General features: G+C 40.5%; 4 protein-coding genes across 4 annotated transcripts in view; 1 reads left to right on the plus strand and 3 right to left on the minus strand.

Moving 5' to 3' along the window:
* The window catches only part of LOC102298896 (collagen alpha-1(XX) chain), a 34,374-nt gene extending 33,723 nt beyond the window's left edge, over positions 1–651 (minus strand). The window contains exon 1 of the mRNA XM_042227153.1: positions 520–651. Within this exon, the coding sequence (XP_042083087.1) occupies positions 520–579 (60 nt within the window). The 5' untranslated portion in view covers positions 580–651. The remainder of the gene's footprint in view (positions 1–519) is intronic.
* Positions 652–1,600: 949 nt separating this feature from the next.
* Positions 1,601–11,945, minus strand: slc35c2 (solute carrier family 35 member C2). Its single transcript, XM_042227157.1, has 9 exons — positions 11,811–11,945; positions 11,469–11,619; positions 10,845–10,908; positions 10,656–10,728; positions 9,857–10,025; positions 9,249–9,332; positions 3,916–4,091; positions 3,279–3,408; positions 1,601–2,919 (listed from the first exon to the last, which is right to left on the minus strand). The coding sequence occupies exons 1-9, from the start codon at positions 11,919–11,921 to the stop codon at positions 2,780–2,782; spliced, it is 1,098 nt and encodes a 365-aa protein (XP_042083091.1). The 5' UTR covers positions 11,922–11,945; the 3' UTR covers positions 1,601–2,779.
* A 1,141-nt stretch (positions 11,946–13,086) lies between these two features.
* Positions 13,087–13,824, plus strand: taf13 (TATA-box binding protein associated factor 13). The gene is made up of 2 exons (XM_005938089.2): positions 13,087–13,152; positions 13,231–13,824. Exon 2 carries the CDS (start codon positions 13,234–13,236, stop codon positions 13,606–13,608), a length of 375 nt encoding a protein of 124 aa, XP_005938151.1. The 5' UTR covers positions 13,087–13,152; positions 13,231–13,233; the 3' UTR covers positions 13,609–13,824.
* A 950-nt stretch (positions 13,825–14,774) lies between these two features.
* Positions 14,775–17,931, minus strand: tnnc2 (troponin C type 2 (fast)). Its single transcript, XM_005938088.2, has 6 exons — positions 17,807–17,931; positions 16,915–16,966; positions 16,325–16,468; positions 15,931–16,045; positions 15,651–15,787; positions 14,775–15,273 (listed from the first exon to the last, which is right to left on the minus strand). Exons 1-6 carry the CDS (start codon positions 17,807–17,809, stop codon positions 15,242–15,244), a joined length of 483 nt encoding a protein of 160 aa, XP_005938150.1. The 5' UTR covers positions 17,810–17,931; the 3' UTR covers positions 14,775–15,241.
* Between the last annotated feature and the right edge of the window lie 260 nt (positions 17,932–18,191).

Consider the following 18,191-nt stretch of genomic DNA (forward strand, 5'->3'; position numbering starts at 1 on the left):
AAAAATAATTAAAATAAACGCTTAATATATATTTAATTTACATCGAATTAAATACTGACAACTATTTTAATGTACACACGTTTTACAAAAATGTTAAATAAGTGAATTCTTTAAAGTTGTTAAGAAATTAGCTGCTGGAGGAAGCTGTTTTGACGCAATATAGCACGCCAATAACTCCGTAGATATATCTAAAATAAAGGTAATTCATGTTTAAATGACTGATAATTAAATACCGATACTTGTTTTTAAAGTACACATAACTCGCACAGTGCAACACGTTAACTGTTTGTCAAGCACCACAAAAGTAGCACAAGTTTGCTTTTTGTGTGGTAGGTGTCTCGCAGGTCCAGGTGTTTGTTTTTTTTTCACAGCAGCTTGAAACAATGCACTGCATCGTAGGTATAGGCTACAGTAGGTCATTTATCTAACACCTCGGAATGAATAAAAAGAACACCGTCACAAACGCACTTGGCCGTTTTCTAACACGGTCGCTCTCAGACCGGCCAGGTGAGCTCTTACCTGGCGGTTCGGTGAGTCCAGTTTATTCCCCACTGCATTCCAGAGGCGGGATGTCAACATGCGCAGGTTTCTGCTCCACTTTGAAGCCTGCTTCCTCTCAACAGGTCGTATCTGAACGTTTCAGGGTGAAATCTGAGAAGCAAGGCCCTCCTGCTGCTCCGGCATGGGCGTGGCACTCAGAAGAATGCTATAAAATCCTCCACACAGTGGGAGACACTTCTACAACCATACGTTTGAGCTATCCTATGTAACGTACAGTGAAATATTACCCCGCTTGAGCCGCATACAGTTCTGCTATATAATACCATGTGCTCTACTTTGACTGCCATATTGCAAAGTTAAACACACAGTGCGTTTAATCAACGGCGAGGACACTCTTATATTCCCATCCCTTAGTGCATGAATAATTAGTGCATTAATAATTTCCAACAGATGTGTTGGAACACGACTTTATTCTTGAGTCTAGTCCGGTATCCAGCTCCCAGGTTGGAAGTCAAAGAGTTTACTTGTGTCGTTTCAGTACAGCGCAGTGCAACAGACACAATAGACAACACACACACACACACACACACACACACACACACACACACACACACACACACACACACACACACACTTGCAGTACAGAGGAAGAAAATATTAGATTTCAGTGTTTTTTTTTACTTTTAGATTCGACCAACACTCCAGAACCAGTGAAGTAGATTCAGACGCACTGCAATGAGCATGGACTTGTAACTTGTGAGTGTACAATTAGGTCCATAGTAAGTACTGACATAGAGTTTATGATTGTGCACTAACTGCCTCTGAAATAGCACCAATTCACTAATTTTGTCCCATCTCCTTGGATTTAGGGTATTTCCATGTCTTGCCTCTGTAACCTTGCATAGTCTGGGGTCAGGCTCCATGAAGTTGAGATTAAGGTGGTGCACAGGTCACATCATCTAATGAATGACTCAGTTTTTCTGTGACCACACACAGCACGCCTTTATGCCTCTGGTTTGGATTAATCCTACAACAGCGTAAATCTGGGATGAGCAAACATCTCCATGATCGTTAACAGAAACCTTTGGAATATCAAAAATAACGAAAACAAATTTTTTGTTTATTTTCTGAAATAACACTCAAACAACACTGCATTTAAAGAAAATCATGACAAAAAAAACAAACATTTAGAAATGGCTTTAAACTCTAACAAAGTCATCATCAGTTATTAAAATTGTTCCTTCCATCTGCTTATAAGGCACATTAAAGATCAGTTTCACTATTCATGACATCTCAAATTATGACTCAAAAAGGCTGTAGACAATTATTGTCCAATTCAATAAACACTCTTCAACTCTACAAATTAAAATATGCAATCAATGAATATTTTAACTCCATTAGCAAAGTTAGAATTTTAGGCAAAAGTCCTGACATCAATCTGAGCTCTGTAAAAGCTGACTTGTGTCTTTGTAATGTTTAGTACTTTATGATTATTGAAATTTCTGACATACAGAGGCCGTCATCCATTAAACAGCTGATTCAGTCAATGCAAAATGAATCTGATTATCTCTGAGTTTGGGATTGGGGGAAAAAAATCCCAAGCCCCAAAAACCACAAAACAAAAAATTTTAAAAATGAAATTTTGATGGCAGTTAACTGACTAAACTAAAAAGTAACCTCAGGATTTAATTCACTGAAGCTCTGCAGGCTTTCATGATCCATCTGTCATCTATTATATTATCTAAATCTAATTACAAAGCCAACCAAAGAAATAGGAATCAAAGGAAGCGCAGTAATCCATTTTTACCATCAATAACTTATAATATTAAAGTTTGCACTCTGCCTCGTCAGCATTTGTCCATGAAATAAGTTATCCATAATAATTTGTCAAATATATGAAACGATATGTTAATACTGCAGAGCTGACAGAGAACTGATCCACCAGAGTCGAGGTGCCAAAGTATCCTGTTAAAGCTGGAGTTTACTCCTTTGCTCTCCACATATTCTTTGTTAATGCATGCATGCATCTGCTACATTTTGAAGGTAAAATGTTATCAGCTGTGCCACGTTTAAAGTACTATGTAAATATAGAGTCCATAAGGAGGCCCTGAGCCAGACTGTGACTCATGGTGGGGACAAAAAAAAACAAAAAAAAACAAAAAAACAAAAAACAACAAGAGTCCCACACCTGGAAACACTTCTCTGACATCACTGTTCAAACCATCTAACAAAAGAGTAGGGAAGGAATGTGCAGCATGGAGACTGTGTCCAAGTCCTGTCAGTGTAGAGTGATCTCTTCTTCTTCATCATCACATTCATCAGTAGCCGAGTCCTTACTTTCATTCCCATTTCGCTGCAGTAACGGCAGCTCAAGTTCTGGGCTCTTACTCTTGAGCTGCCTTAAAGAAGGACCCTTATCTGATGGAAGATAGAAAATTTACACCATCAGCATGGTCACCACCCTGCAAAGTCTCCTTCCTCCTTTCCTTTTTAAAGATTCTGAAGAAACCTGTGACATTACATGTAGAAAATGTGATATGTAAACTAGAAATCGGAGAACAGACTGTTCGGTGAACAAGGGCACATTCTCAAACGTAACTTAAAATTAAAAAATTTACATATTCAAAATTCCTGGATTTTACTAAAAGGGAGCTTACCAATGGTTTTTGTGTAGAAAATAAAAATATATTATATGCCATTAAAAAAAATGCTTTGAGTATTTTTATGTTTTTAGGATGTAGAGCAGTAAATATGGTGACAACATAAATAAAACTTACTTTTAGAATAATATGTCTTGAGTCCCACGTGTAATGAAATACCACACAGACACACAGCGAATCCCAGCCAGTTGAGCATACTCATTTTGTCTCCCATCAGAAAAGCGGCTAAAAGCAGAGTGCATACTTCCTGCAGGAAATCAACACAAGGAACAGAGAAGACTTCATTAGACAGCTCTGAAAAAACCCAAGTCCACATGTAACACAGTAACAATCCCTTATTTATTACATAACATTTTTAGAACATATTTACAAGTAAGTACACTGAGATCAAAAACAAAACAATGTATGTGTAGACATACTTAGTCAATAAAGTTGATTTTCATAATAAAGATGTTATATGCTTACATCCAAAGCCCTAGTGAACCCTCTGATCTGTCAGAACATCCACAAAGATTACACATAACTGCTTTAGTAGCTCAGAGTAAGCACCAAAAGAACCGCAACCTCCCATATTAGACTCAGCTATGGCTCTGGTATTGCGGACAGATTTTCTTTGGCTTCACCAATCTAATTCAATTCTATTGATATAGCACCAATTCACAACAGCAGTCACCTCAAGGCACTTCTAGTGGCAGCCATCCACCAGCTGGAGGTGAAAAAAAAGATGTTGACAACACAGAAAGTAAGTAATTACCTTAAAGATCCCTGATATGGATAAGGTGAGGCTGGAGGTTCGGGAGACCAGCAGGAACTCAGAGAAGCCCAAACCAAAGGCCAGCAAGCCGCCAATGCTTAATGTGAAGAGGGAATACAGGAGAGGCGAGAGCTCCGTCACCCGGAATAACTTCTCTGAGGTGCTGAGGCTCAGCCCTGCAGGCACAGAGGAAAGAATCAGGACAGATTTTTTAGGAGTGGCAGCACTCCAGGTAGATCGGCAATTACGCAGTTACAATAGTTTTCCACGGACTGCTTATAGGGCTTGCCCACTCATGTCTTTTGAAAGTCCAATATCTTGTAGAGATTTTATAAAGGAGTTCCTTTTTGTTCTTCTAATGAGAGGCGTGTGGTGAACCACACTGCCACTTCTGCTTGAATCAGCAGTGTTTTATTTGTAGATTACAGCTCTGGTGTGCAATGTTACGTGCTTGACTGTGGCACAAAAGCAGAGGCCCTCTGTCACTGAGCTACATCTGGACTGATGTGCTCATGTGAGTCCCCTCAGTAAGGCTGCCCTTAAGAACAGTGAGACCACTTCTCGTAAATTCCATTTCATAAATTATAAAGAATTTGGGATATCATTTATCTGAAGTGAAGGGAGCAGGACCACACCTCAAACAATCCCCTTCCACTCCAACGTCCACAAATGCATACTTGTCCCACACACTTGTTTGTTCTTGTTCCTGTGCCCCATCGTCTCACTCCCATGTCATCTCTGATCTGCCAGGCCAGGATGAACCGCGAGGAGAGAGAAGACGAGGCAACAGGAGTTTAACAAAATGCGAGATTCTTGCAGCCTTTAAAGCAGTGTCGGTGAAAAGAACTGTGGCTACATTACTGGACCAGTTTTTTGCTTTTAATTACATTCACAGTGTGGCACAGTGTGACGCATGGATCTCTGCCTTTGTTTATTATGTCATACGTTTTAGGAATTGAGACGGACTTCAAGACTCTGCACTGCAACTGATGTACAGGTGGGAGTACAGAGGAGAGACGTCACAAGGGAGCTCAAAGCAGAGAAATGAGAAGAGCTCGTAGGGTGCTAGAGCATATTTGCAATTTCAACACACTGGCCGTTGTATTGTGCTGAAACCAATCAGGGCTGTGTTTTAAATTTCACAACTTTTCACACTTTGGTTCTTGGGCCTGCCACAGAGTCCAGTAGCAGAAGGAAAAGAAACACTGTGGGTGCCCATTAATCAAGTACCTGCTACAGGGCTTTGATAATCCTCCACTTTCTGCAGCTGAGCTGAACCCCTGAGAAACGACTGCTAATCTATTACACATGTGAGCTATTGCCTATTTACATGTAAATGAGGTGTGAGTGTCAGAATAGGCACCGTGTTGACACATAATCAGTTTCTTATGACCATCACGCTGCACAGTGGGGTCTGTAAAGGTTTTCAAAAGACTTGAAATGCCATAATTAGGGGCTACAAAAGCTCACACAATTCAAATTAGAACAACGATTAAGGGATTTAGAAAAAAAAACACAGCACACAGATTTGAGTGCCGACTTGGCTGAAAGCATTAAAGATGTAAGAAAACAACTAAGCGATCTGTCTATGGAGGAAATAGAAAAGAAACTGAGATTCACAAAACAAACATTTTATGAGTCTGGTTCCAAAGCAACCAAAATGCTGGCTAAACGGTTAAAATCAATACAAATAAGTAATGCAGTTAATAAGATTAGAGATCCAAACACCAAGGAACTACTATATGAACCAACACAGATAAAAAAAAAAAAAAAAGCCTTTCAAAAATACTATAAAACATCGTATAATCAACCCGACCAGAAAGACGGACAAGAAATTGAAGAGTACTTGGCTCAGTTAGACCTTCCTTCTATTGGGACAACTCAAAATGAATTTTTAACTAAACCAATCACTAAGGAAGAACTGGATAAGGCAATAAGGAGATTGAAATCTAATAAAAGTCCAGGGAGTGATGGGTATCCCAATGAGTGGTATAAGACGTTTAAAGAGGACTTGGCTCCTATTTTGATAGATTCTTTTAACTGGACATTAAAACACGCTAAAACTCCACCCTCTTGGAAAGAGGCCATTATATCAGTCTTACCAAAAGAAGGTAAAAACAAGGAAAACTGTGACTCTTATCGCCCAATCTCTATTTTAAATGTGGATTATAAATTATTTACATCCATAATCACAAGACGCTTAGAGCTGTTTCTCCCAGATCTGGTGGATGAAGACCAGACAGGGTTCATTAAGGGGCGACAGACACAAGATAATATACGACGCACATTGCATATAATTAATGAAGTTAATAAAGAGAAAATCCCAACAGCCTTAGTGAGCTTAGATGCTGAAAAGGCCTTTGATAGAGTCTCTTGGATATTTCTTTTTGCTGTTTTGAAAAGAATGGGCTTTAACAGTATCTTCATCGAGTGTATACAATCCTTGTACCACAGGCCATTGGCTAGAGGGGACCTGACAGACAGTTTTGAGCTCTTCAGAGGAACCAGGCAGGGTTGCTGAATCCAGCCCTTTTTGCTCTGTATATCGAGCCTTTGGCTCTGTGATGGCATGCCACACATGGTAAGCTCCACACCTCACCACTAGTTGATTCACCTTAGTTTAATTTACAGTCGCTACTTTAAAATATTCTACTTATTGTTCAATATTGTTTCTTTATTAAATGTATGTATTTTTCCATCACACCTTCCCATGTTTATATGGCGTGCACACATTAACCTTAAGGTCAAAGTTCTGTTTTATGTTATATTAATACATCTTTCTTTGTTTGAGTTACCTGGGGGTTGGCTTCTCCTCCTGTCTGGCAAAAGGTGTGGCAAAGGGCTGGGAGAGCTGAAGTACTACTGACAGCCTAATTGGATTGCACCACATGCTTGATTGCCTGGGGGGTGTTTCATGTTTGTTTAATTGTTTTGTATTAGTTGCTTATATGGCAGCCATTTTGTTTTCCCCGTGTGTGTCATTTGGTTTAGCTAAACCAGTATTTAAGTTCCCCCGTGTGTCATTTCAGCAGGTCAGTTTATCATATGTTTGTTTGAGGTTTTGGTAATTATTATCTTGAGTTTAGTCTATTGAGTTGACCTCTTTTATTGGTCTGCCTGTTTAAGTTTTGGCTTTGTTAAATATATTTTCATATTTTGGGGTCAATAAAACCCCTTTTTTTGAATTAAAACCACCTGTGTCCTTTATGCTTTACTGCTTGGTCCCTGACAGGCTCAGTATATACAGCAAAGTGCAGACTTAAAAAGGGGTTTTAGTTTCTAAAATTGAACAACGAATAGGTCTCTTTGCTGATGATATAATTATATACCTACAGGATCCTGACACGACCTTTCCTCGATTGATTAAAGCATTAAAATATTTTGGCAAAAATTCAGGGTATAAACTAAATATCGTAAATGGTAAATGGCCTGCATTTGTATAGCGCTTTTCTAGTCATTAATAAGGACCCCAAAGTGCTTTACACTACATTCAGTCATTCACCCATTCACACACTGGCGATAGCAAGCTACATTGTAGCCACAGCTGCCCTGGGGCGCAAAGACAGAGGCGAGGCTGCCGGACACAGGGAAAGACTCAAGTACTTTGTCTGAATTATTTCCCCAAAGATTCAATTCAAAACGAATATAAATTAAAATGGGACTCAAATAAGATCAAATATTTAAGTGTCTATCTAACTAGTGAAATAAGTTCACTATACGAGGCAAATTATGTAAAGATTAGTAATACAATCCAAAAAGATTTGATTAAATGGGCTCCACTTGTCATGGACCTTAGCTCAAGAATAGAGGTAATAAAAAATGAATGAGCTTCCTCGACTACTGTATCTATTCACTTCATTGCCAGTCCATATACCTGATGCACAATTTGGTAGATGGGATAAATTAGTTAGTAGATTTATTTGGAAAGGGACAAAGCCAAGAATAAGATTTAAAATACTCCAATTAAGAAAAGAAAAAGGAGGACTTGCCCTCCCGAATTTCAAGGAATATTGTTTACTGGTGTTCACCGGATTACACCTCAAAATGGAAGCATATGGAGATAAATTATTGCTCATCATGTCATCCACAAGCAAGATTGGGAGGAGAAACTATCCAGTCTACGAACACAAATCTCATTACTGAATTCACTATTAAACTCTGGTGGATTATAGTGAAGAAATATAGAATTATAGAAGACTGTAAATTGCTGATTTGGCCTGCATATTCTCGAAAATTCCAAAGTGGACAATGGGATAGTACATTTTTAAGATGGGTCAATAAAGGAATTACAGCAATGTGCACATTAATAGACGGGAAAACATTAAAATCCTTTGAGAATCTACAGAGACAGTTTGGACTGGATAAATCAGATTTATTTAGGTATTTTCAATTAAGACATTTTTACAAATTAGGAAGAAGCTCTTGAGAGAAGGAAGCCATATAATAGAAATAATAACAGGTGCATATAAAAATCCTCCATCAAGAATTTTATCGAAATTATATAATGGTCTGCAAAATTTGAATAGGAATGAAACATTATATATCAAACAAAAGTAGGAATCTGAATTACATCTTGAGTTGTCAGAGGATGACTGGCGATCCGTATGTATCACACAGCATAATTCCACCAGCTCTAGACGATGGAGAGAATATGGCTGGAAAAATGTGATTAGGTTCTTTATTACTCCTTATATCAAAAGCAAGCAGCTGAAAACAATGCTGGAGATTATGTGGAGACTGGGACGCCAATCATTCTCATGTGTTTTGGAAGTGTAAAGATGTCAAACCTTACTGGGAAAGCATTGCGGTAACAATGAAGAAAGTGCTGGGGTATGACGTGCCGTGTAAGGCACGAGTATTTTGGAATATGTGAAAATGTAAGGAGGACCATTACTTGTTTAAAATTATGTTGTCGTCAAGCAAAAAGGTAATAACAAAAAACTGGCTGAAAAGTGACCCTTTAAAATTGGAAGAATGGACTGATGTAATCGAGGACATATATATAAATGGAGAAAATGACCTACACCTTGAGACTGAAATCTGACAAACACCGAAAACAGTGGACAAAATGGATAGCCTATAAGACTCACTCAGCCCCATAAGGCAGGGACCTCTCCTCCTTGTTTTTGTTTTTTTTTTTTCCCTCTTCCACAGATTAGGTGTCCTTTATTCCTTTTAGTTTGTTTCTTTTTTCATATTTTTGTTTGCATGTACTATAAATTTGGAAAAAGTACAAAATAAAAAGTTTTAAAAAAAATAAAATTAGGGGCTACAGAGCTTAATTTAATGCAGCGACAAAACATGAAAGACAATGAACTTATGTCTATACTCACCTTCATTAAACAGGAAGAGAGGAAAGAGCCCAAGGAACATGAGAGGTTGGAGGTGGTACATGGCATCTATTGGGTTTTGAAGGCCTAAAACAGTGTGACATGAAAAAGATGAAAAATGCAGGGAACTGTGTCCCAGCTGGGAAACCTCAAATCATAGCAGAGTTTTAAATCAGTGCTTTACAAGCCTGGCATATAGTTAAAGTTACTGATGTTGGGCTTCAATGTGTTTACTTTGTAAATACTTATGGATAGATGTTGCTGTATAAACTCAGAGGAAAGACAGTGGGAAGCAACAACCCCACTTCACCTGCTGTTAATGTTGTGTCAAAACCTGCATTAGAGTCATCACTGGTGGATCTTGTTAACTTGTTGTAGACCATTCAAGGATAACGGCTAGGTTGAAACCACATAAGATATTTTAGGTCTCTATGATAGTTGTTTTATTTTTTTTTTTGTATTTCACACCAATCCTCTTTGAAATGGCGTGTGTATCATGTTTTACTGTATATCTGATGATAGCCACAGCCCAAAATTCATTGGTGTAGATCCAGGTTATAGGCTTTTTAACTTCTTTGGAAGCTGTCACTCCACAGTGGCTGAACACTTACCCAGCTCTGCTTTCTGCGTGAGGACCTGAGTGAGGGTCCATCGAATCCCCCCTATGAAGGATGCTAGGAGCACCAGAATAAAGCCTTCCAGATTAAACTGGGTCGACTCAAAGGTAAACATAAAGAGACCGCAGGAGATCAACAGGACCACCAGGATCAGAAACGGGTTCTGGATTAAAAGGGAGAAAAGACAACGACACGCAGCAGTTTCAAGTTAAAATTGCACAGGAAACAGAAGAAGAAAGTAGAGGATAACAGGTAAAAGAAGAACAGAACAAAGCACAAGCTAGAGGAGAGAGTAGACGAGAGGTAATGATTGCTCATTACTGCTCATGTGATGAAACCCCCATCAAGCTGCACAAAAACACCACTGTGCTCTGTAACAGGAAGTGATACAATACCACAGTTAGAGCTCAAACGCCTCAAAGCGCTGTGACTGACTGTTGTGATTTGGTGCTAAAGGTGGACAGAATTAAATCTTTAAGCTATGACACCATTAAGAAAAATTGGCAAATTTATAACCGAACCGGTTATAAATTTGTGCAGGTGCAGGACTTTTTTCAGATTAGAAAGTTCTTATGTTCTGCTACAGCCACAGTGCACTTTGTGAACGTTGCTGGATGTCTGCTTTGTGCATTGCGCCACAATCGAGGAAACAGACTAAAAGAATTGCCTCTTGCATCATTTTGCCAGTGTAAGAAGCATGCTTAATTCTCCAGTTGTGTCTGTGTGACATTAAAGTGAAGACAAAACTGCAGTGTTAGCACTGCTGTCAGTGTCATGTGATCGGTACACTCACCGGCTCCTCCAGTTTAAAGACCAGAGAGAAAAACAGGATAAAAAGCACTGCTGAGGACTTGGTCATGGTATACCTTGAATGACACAAAATAAAAGTCGTAGAATATGTAAAGAACAATACAATGACTGGTTAAGATAAAATACTGACACATATGAACTTCTAATAAAAATGTCCAAACCACAAACTTACAGGCTAATGGTGATGAAGAGGAAGCTCCAATTGGAAAGTCCAATATCCAGCGCTGTTGCGATGGCTGCAGGTAAGAAGGACAGAACTTAGGAGTACAGGATGACAGGTTCATTTTAAAACCACTCATTTCAGTGCATTTAAAGTGACTAAACGCATTTAGAGCACAAATACTAAAAAACAACAACAACAACAACAACAACAACAACAACAACAACAACATGTATGTATATAATCAATCCCACATATTAAAATCACCTTGATGTCGTTTTAGTGCATAAAGTAAAACAGAACAAAATATTAATTACTTTTGATTTAATTTCTCTGGATTTTTGCTTTTCTTAGTCTTTGATTCACTTTTTCCTTCTGACTCTTTTAAACTAATCTTATTACAACTTAAGTTTGTGCAGAATTTTAGTTTAAATGAGGCAAAACTGGTTTGGAACGGTTCATTTAATGCACTTGCTTTTAGATATCTTCATCATTCTCGTCGGGGTTGTCGTATTTATTCTCTCCACGTGGACTTTAGACAAAGCATTCCACAGAGCTTAGTCAATCGGTGAACCCGATAAGAGGCGACTGTCCCCCGTCTAAATCACCAGTCTCCAGACGCAAGATAAAACTCACCCGTGGGTGCTACTTTTCTGAGGTACTCTTTCCACCTCAGAGTAACGCGAGGTTTCCCTGTCCACCACTGCACAGCCTGTCGTGTCAGAGCTGACAGACAGAAGATGATGGTGAGGTGAACTAAAGTCATGAAGAGGGGGTAATGGAAGCCCTAAGAAAGGGAGAGAAACAGTTGGGGTCATCTAGGGTGGACTAGTCAGTGTACGTCTCTTTCTCAGGATCCAGGAGATCCCCAGACAAGCAAAGCAGAGCGTCCTCAGGTGCTCATTTTCATTAATTACCTTTAATACAACCAAGCATGTTATAGGAAACTGACAAGGCTGTATGAGCTTCTTTACTCACCTTCATTAGCCATTTGTTATAGAATGTGATGCCTATAGAGAAGACATAGTAGAGAAGAACTAATCCAACAGTGCGCAGCCCCCTGCACAGGAACTGGACTGGGCACGCCATACGGGACTGCCAGGACCAGCTGTCCACAACACACAGCTACTGCAGAGGGGCCATCTCCGACCTGAACCCACATCCTCCCCGAACAGCCATACCAGACCTTTTTACAGCAGAAACACCGCAGAGAAGAAAAGCAAGGTAAGAGCAGGGCTGCGTTTGTGCATATTAATGCTAGTTAGTGGAACAGGCGCTCAGACAGAATTTAAGCGAAACCTATTTGATACAATGTTAGCATAACGGCAACATTCATTTTAGCTCAAATTAAACGTTATCAGCTACTAGCATTCTCTTAACTGGTTGTGCTAGCGGATAAGCAGCTGGTAACAATGTTATGCGAATCTTTAAAACTGTCCGTTAACCAACAGGAACATCAGACAACCCCAGCAGACGAACTCACCAGCAACAGTGCTCCAACAGTGACTGAGAGAGGAAGGCTCACTGGATAGCTGCTACGTTTTATAGGTCAAACTGGCTTCTTCGTTAACTTGCCTTATAGTTCATTAGCTAACATTAGCCTGTCATTTAGCATCTATATTGACTTGTTAACATTATTAGGCCAGTAATTAGCTATAATACTCAATCCGGTTGACTGAGATAAGCTTTGAACATCACTTGGCAGGGCAGGAGTCCACAGCAAGATCCACGGGGACGTGTCACTTACTCACGGCAGTGAGCACGTGCTGAGCCCCCGCGGTCAGGCTCTCAGTGTTTACTTAGAATCTGAGCCCTCTGTTCAAGCACCGAGATCCATTTCTTTCCACGAATGCTGTGATGTGTTGTTCTTCGATCAGCCACTTGAACAATGCTCCTGTTTCCACTCACACCACCAACTCTCCATCGCCCATTGTGCATAGTTTGTCTAGGTCTAAGGTTTAGCTAAAATAATACCAAATGAAATTGGCTTATCTTAAACACACGTGAATATAGCTTTTTACATTCTAAGCAAGCTACGTGTCGGTGATTCCCGCATACACCCGGCGATATGAAATTAAGTTTGGGCTTCCGATGCAATCAAACAGATCGTGCTTTAAAGGAAACTCACCGTCAGCTGTGTTGGCTATACTGACGAATAACACGAGTAAATTTAAACACTGGCCACAAGGGGGGAGTATCTGTGATTTCTAGCCCTGTCTGTTTCCTCTCCAAACCACCACTTCCTCAGTCAAGGAAACAAAAGCGGAAGTCGGCGCACTTAACAAGCTGTTGTTGTGAGACAGTCGTGAACAAGCACAATGTAAGGTTAATGCTAACGCGTATTTAACAATGAGCAGCTAATGTTGAGGTTTGAATAACGCTTGCGGGTGTTTTTCAGCAAATGGCGGAGGAGGAGGACGAGCCAGGCTTCGACGAAGAGTTGGAGGACGGCTCCGGCGGGGTGGATGTCGGCTACGGCAAGAGAAAGAGACTCTTCTCCAAGGAGCTCCGGTGCATGATGTACGGATTTGGAGATGACCAGAACCCTTACACGGAGTCTGTGGATATTCTGGAGGATCTGGTGATCGAGTTTATCACGGAAATGACCCACAAGGCCATGTCTATCGGGCGCCAGGGTCGCGTCCAGGTGGAGGACATCGTTTTCCTCATTCGCAAAGATCCCAGGAAGTTTGCTAGAGTCAAAGATCTGCTGACCATGAACGAGGAGCTGAAGAGAGCTCGGAAAGCTTTTGATGAAGCAAATTATGGCTCTTAAACTCACAACGGGACTGGTTGTTATTCCTCCCATGACCTTTGTTTCTTTTAATTTACTGTTCGTTTGCTCGTGAGTTCATTCAGTCTTCAGACTGCATGTTTGCGTCATGTGTGTTTATAGACCGTATAACAATAACAACGAATTTCAGTGTATATGCTTGATTTCAGACTTTTTGGTTATGTAAAATAAAGCAACTTGCCAATAGTTTTAAAATGACCAGGTCCTCATCTCTTGTGCACAAACAACTTTCTTTTTTTTTTTTAAGCACCAGAACCAGAAAACATAACACTTTGTTTTAAAGCACAGCATTGTGCTGTGTTACCAATCTGATACGTGAAGAGTGGATCTGCACAAGAATTTAAGCATGATTTTATTTTGAATAAGTAAAGAAAAAATAAGTATGTAACTTAAACCCACAGATTGAATCCTCAAATGTATGTGAAGTATCTAAAGAAAAGGTTTTAGATAGATTTAGGTTGTGTAAATCACATTACACGAGAAGGGTTGCTCTTCATGTCCCCCTTCTGGACACGCAGTGGTAATGAAACAAAAAACACAATACAGTAAATTAAGCCACAAACTGCTGAGCAGCTGAAATCCTATGTCAAGCACGAGTGGAAAAACAAACTCAAAAAAGAAGCCAATTTGCCTTGTAAAACTACACTTAGGCTGCTGCCCCCGCGACCCGGCCTCGGATAAAGCGGATGAAGATGGATGGAAACTACACCAGCTGGTGTCATCATCTCCCAAACACAGAGGGTTGTTAAACACAGAGGGAAACGTGTTCCAGTCCCAAGTTTTCAGGAGCAAGTTGCTGGTATTCAAAAATAGGAGTGTTCCAGATTTTTTTTTTTATGGAAAAGTGTCATAAATATTTGTCAAAGCAGACAGTTTGCAACCCGCAATTAAACTTTATCAGCACAGCCAGGAATACTAGACATGATGCCGACCTCATCTGTGCCCACATGCGTGATGAACTGAGGTTTTCCGACTGTCCGTATTGTCCAAATAATTCTGACCTCAGTCGAGGCTTTTGGTTATTTTAAAAGCAAAACTGGCTGTGGTTGGAACAAAACGGACAAAAAGAGGAAAAGAAACAGATTTTATTAATATTCCTCAAAACAAAATTATTACACAGACCATAAATATGACAGACCAACTACAAGTGAGCATGTGTTAGTTCATTTATTTCAAGCAAATTACTTCTTTGTACAGTGAAGTGGTTGAATTAATTGGTCTAAGCAGCAGGTAACAAGCTGCCCGTCTATCTAGAATACATCTAGATCAGAGCTTTACCAGCAGAGAGGGGGAGGGGGTCACTGATGACACGACATGCCATGCATACTGCAAAAGCTGTGTGCAGTGAAAAAAACCCCTGTTGCAGCCTTGCTGTCCTGTTACAGGGCTGGGTGTCAGCATGGCATCTAGGGGATGTCTGCATTTACAAGCGAGCCAGGGGAAAGATGTTGCCCAGCCAGCGACCCCCCACTGGGTGCTCTAGCTGTCTGTTGAGGACTTCTATAAGGATGGAGAAGAAAGGCAGTGAACCAGGTGGACAAGAGGGAGAAGGAGGGAGTGGGTCAGAATGGGGGTTCACAGAAGGGTGGAGGAATGTCCATGAGTCTTTCTTGTTCTACTGCACATTCTCCATCATCTTGAGGAATTCTGATAAAGAAAAGAGAAATTGGACAGCATTACATTTTACATCCATTTCTTTATTTACTTGAATAAACTGTAAAGGAACAGGTAGTAGTTCAGCTCAAGCAGGAAGCCGGGGTGTAATTTGATTTTAAGATGATGACAGGAGTGTAGGAACTGTACAACACAGCCTAGCAGGCAACAATATGGTCCCTAAAGTCTGACTGTAAAACCTGATATGCCATAGAACAAGACTGATACAGCTTATTGGTACTCTAGCAAAGCTGCAGCCTCTTAATAAACAGGATTTCCCCCCTCATGCACTCTCTACCTCCTTCATAGAGACTCCTCAAGGTTCAATAATAAGTGAGCTGACAGCTTCATCATTTTCATTTGACACATACCGTCAAAGTCCAGCATGCCGTCGCTGTTCTTGTCTCCTTCCTTCAGCAGCTCATCGATCTCCTCCTCTGAGATGGCCTCGCCGGTGCTGCGGATGATAAGGGCAAACTCTTCTCTGTCGATGTAACCGTCGCCGTTCCTGCGCACGCGATAACAACAAAATGTGCGTGAATGTAAAGATCGAGTAAAGGTGATGTAGCAACAAAAAAACCCCAAAACAAAACACGCGCGCGCGCGCGCACACACAAACGATTAGTGTAAACCGTGTGAGCGCGAGCTTACTTGTCAAACACACGGAAGCAGTCTGACAACTCTTCCTCGCTCTTTCCGGCCTGGTCCTCCTTCATCAGTCTCACCATCATGACCAAGAACTCCTCGAAGTCGATGGTGCCGCTACCTGAGGGTTTAGTGGAGCCACGTGATTGATACGCATCAGATCAACCCATTGTCGTGATAACTTTGTTGACCGTTTTACGCATGGAAACACCGGAAGTTCAATGGAACAACCCAGAATTTGTTAGTGCAGTAAAAATGTCATGTTGACGGGGTGTTTAGAAGTACCACCACGTCTAATTACTGAATTACCATAAAGTGTCCCTGTGTGTAAAAACACTTAAGACACACAGCTGTTCTGCTGTGTCGCCATCAGGCATAAACTATATTTCCCGTTTCTCACCGTCCTCATCGACCTCCTCGATGATCTCATCCAGCTCCTCTCTTGTCGGGTTCTGACCCAGCATCCTCATCACGTTACCCAACTCCTTGGTGCTGATATCACCGCCACCATCGGTGTCGAACAAGTCAAAGGCGGCCTTGAACTCTGGAGAAACGAGAATTGAATGAAGGCGTGTGTTTGTTCCAAGCTGGTCTCATTTCTCAGTTTGGTACTTTTCTGCTTTATTGTTCTTTTTCACCGAGCATTAATCGTTGCGATAGGACACTATTATCCTTTAAAATAGCACCCAGTTTGCTTTTATCGACTGAAAAACTGCGAGGTCCGCTTCTTTGTGAATAATTCTCATTGTGCTATTCTTGGTTTTTCTTTCATACCAGTTTGCTCCATCTGGCTTCACGCCGTGGATCTGCATTCTCTTTAGGCTGTACGAGCTCTTGCTGGTAGAAAAAAAATGATCTGAAGTAGAACTGATTGGCTTATTGTGTGATTGCATTTAAGGGTGGTATAATTCAAAACATGTATCACGCGTGTTTCATTTCATAGCTTACTGTAATGGCGTTATTTAGATTAAGCAATAGTACTGTACTCACCAGTCAACATATCCTCGCTCAGGTAGGAGCGGGCCTCTTGTTGCGCGTCAGTCTGGAAGAAAGCAGTGTCCAGTGCATCACTTCACTCATTACATGTTTCATTTAGGCTTAGTTGATTGTTCCAGTTAAACTTGCTTGTCTTAGCCAAGCACGGTGGCAAAATAATTCTTTATCATATTTTCTATTCGTTTTAAACAACCTACCCCCCACCCCTAAACTACACGGATCATCTCCACTGTGCGTAAAAGTATTTTTACGCACAGTGGAGATGATACAGTTCAGAGATTCAGAATTGATATTTTAAACTTGTGACTGTAATATTTACAGAGTGATTAATGGTTGTAATAATGATACTGAAACATGCTATCACAAGTCACACGATAACATGGGTGCATCTCGAAAGGATTCTTGAGCTTGATGAAAATTAGTCCGGCTATTTCAGGCTCAACACATTAGCTTCGCTGTATAAGGCCTGCAGACATCCAATCCCGAGGAATTTGTTGCCTAAGCAGAATCAGCACCTTCCCAGCTGACACCCATCCTGCCCATCAACACCCATTGTTAACTTCCCACAAGGATTAAAAGTAGTCTATTTACAACAGATAACTGGCTAAAATATGAGTTTGAGCATATTTCATATCAATTTAACTCAAAACCAGCAGAGAACAAAAAAAAAAAACTACGTGGAAAAAAATGCTGAATTACTAAAAAGAAAAAACAACTATTTTAGTGGAAAGCAACATATACATATCTGAACAACACCAACAGAAAGAAATATGCTTCTCAGAAACTCAGCTAATGATTTTTACACATTCACATGCCTTTATTGCTCACTCTCTAATGAAATCAGCCGATAGCTGAACTGGTCATTTGCACAACTGATTGGTCTTACCATGTTTGTGGATTAGCTTTTCCCCCCCAAATATCCAAGGATAAAAGAAAAGCCCAAAGGAGTGGTCAATCCGTGTGCACCCCAACAGAGAGACTAGACATCAAGTGATGGTTCAGAGACACTTTAAACGGGACAAGGAGGTCCCGCCCCCTGCCTCTCACAGGCCTCCAGATTTAGTATCCTGAACTTTTAGGGTTCTGGGGCCAGGGCAAGCCAATCACACTTTCGAGGTGAACGCTCCACTTTATTGAAGTTGTGGTTTTAAGTATGCTAAAGAAGTAAAGGATACATTTTCAAAGTTTGTGGGGGAAATGCATGAAAGCGTCACACTGAGATTGTCCTCAGATGTTGGATATGAGAAGGAACCCAGCTTACTTTAAGAGAA

This window comes from Haplochromis burtoni, unplaced genomic scaffold (genome assembly GCF_018398535.1).
Source record: "Haplochromis burtoni strain Fernald_Lab_line unplaced genomic scaffold, NCSU_Asbu1 Contig_246, whole genome shotgun sequence".
Taxonomy (NCBI): Eukaryota; Metazoa; Chordata; class Actinopteri; order Cichliformes; family Cichlidae; genus Haplochromis; species Haplochromis burtoni.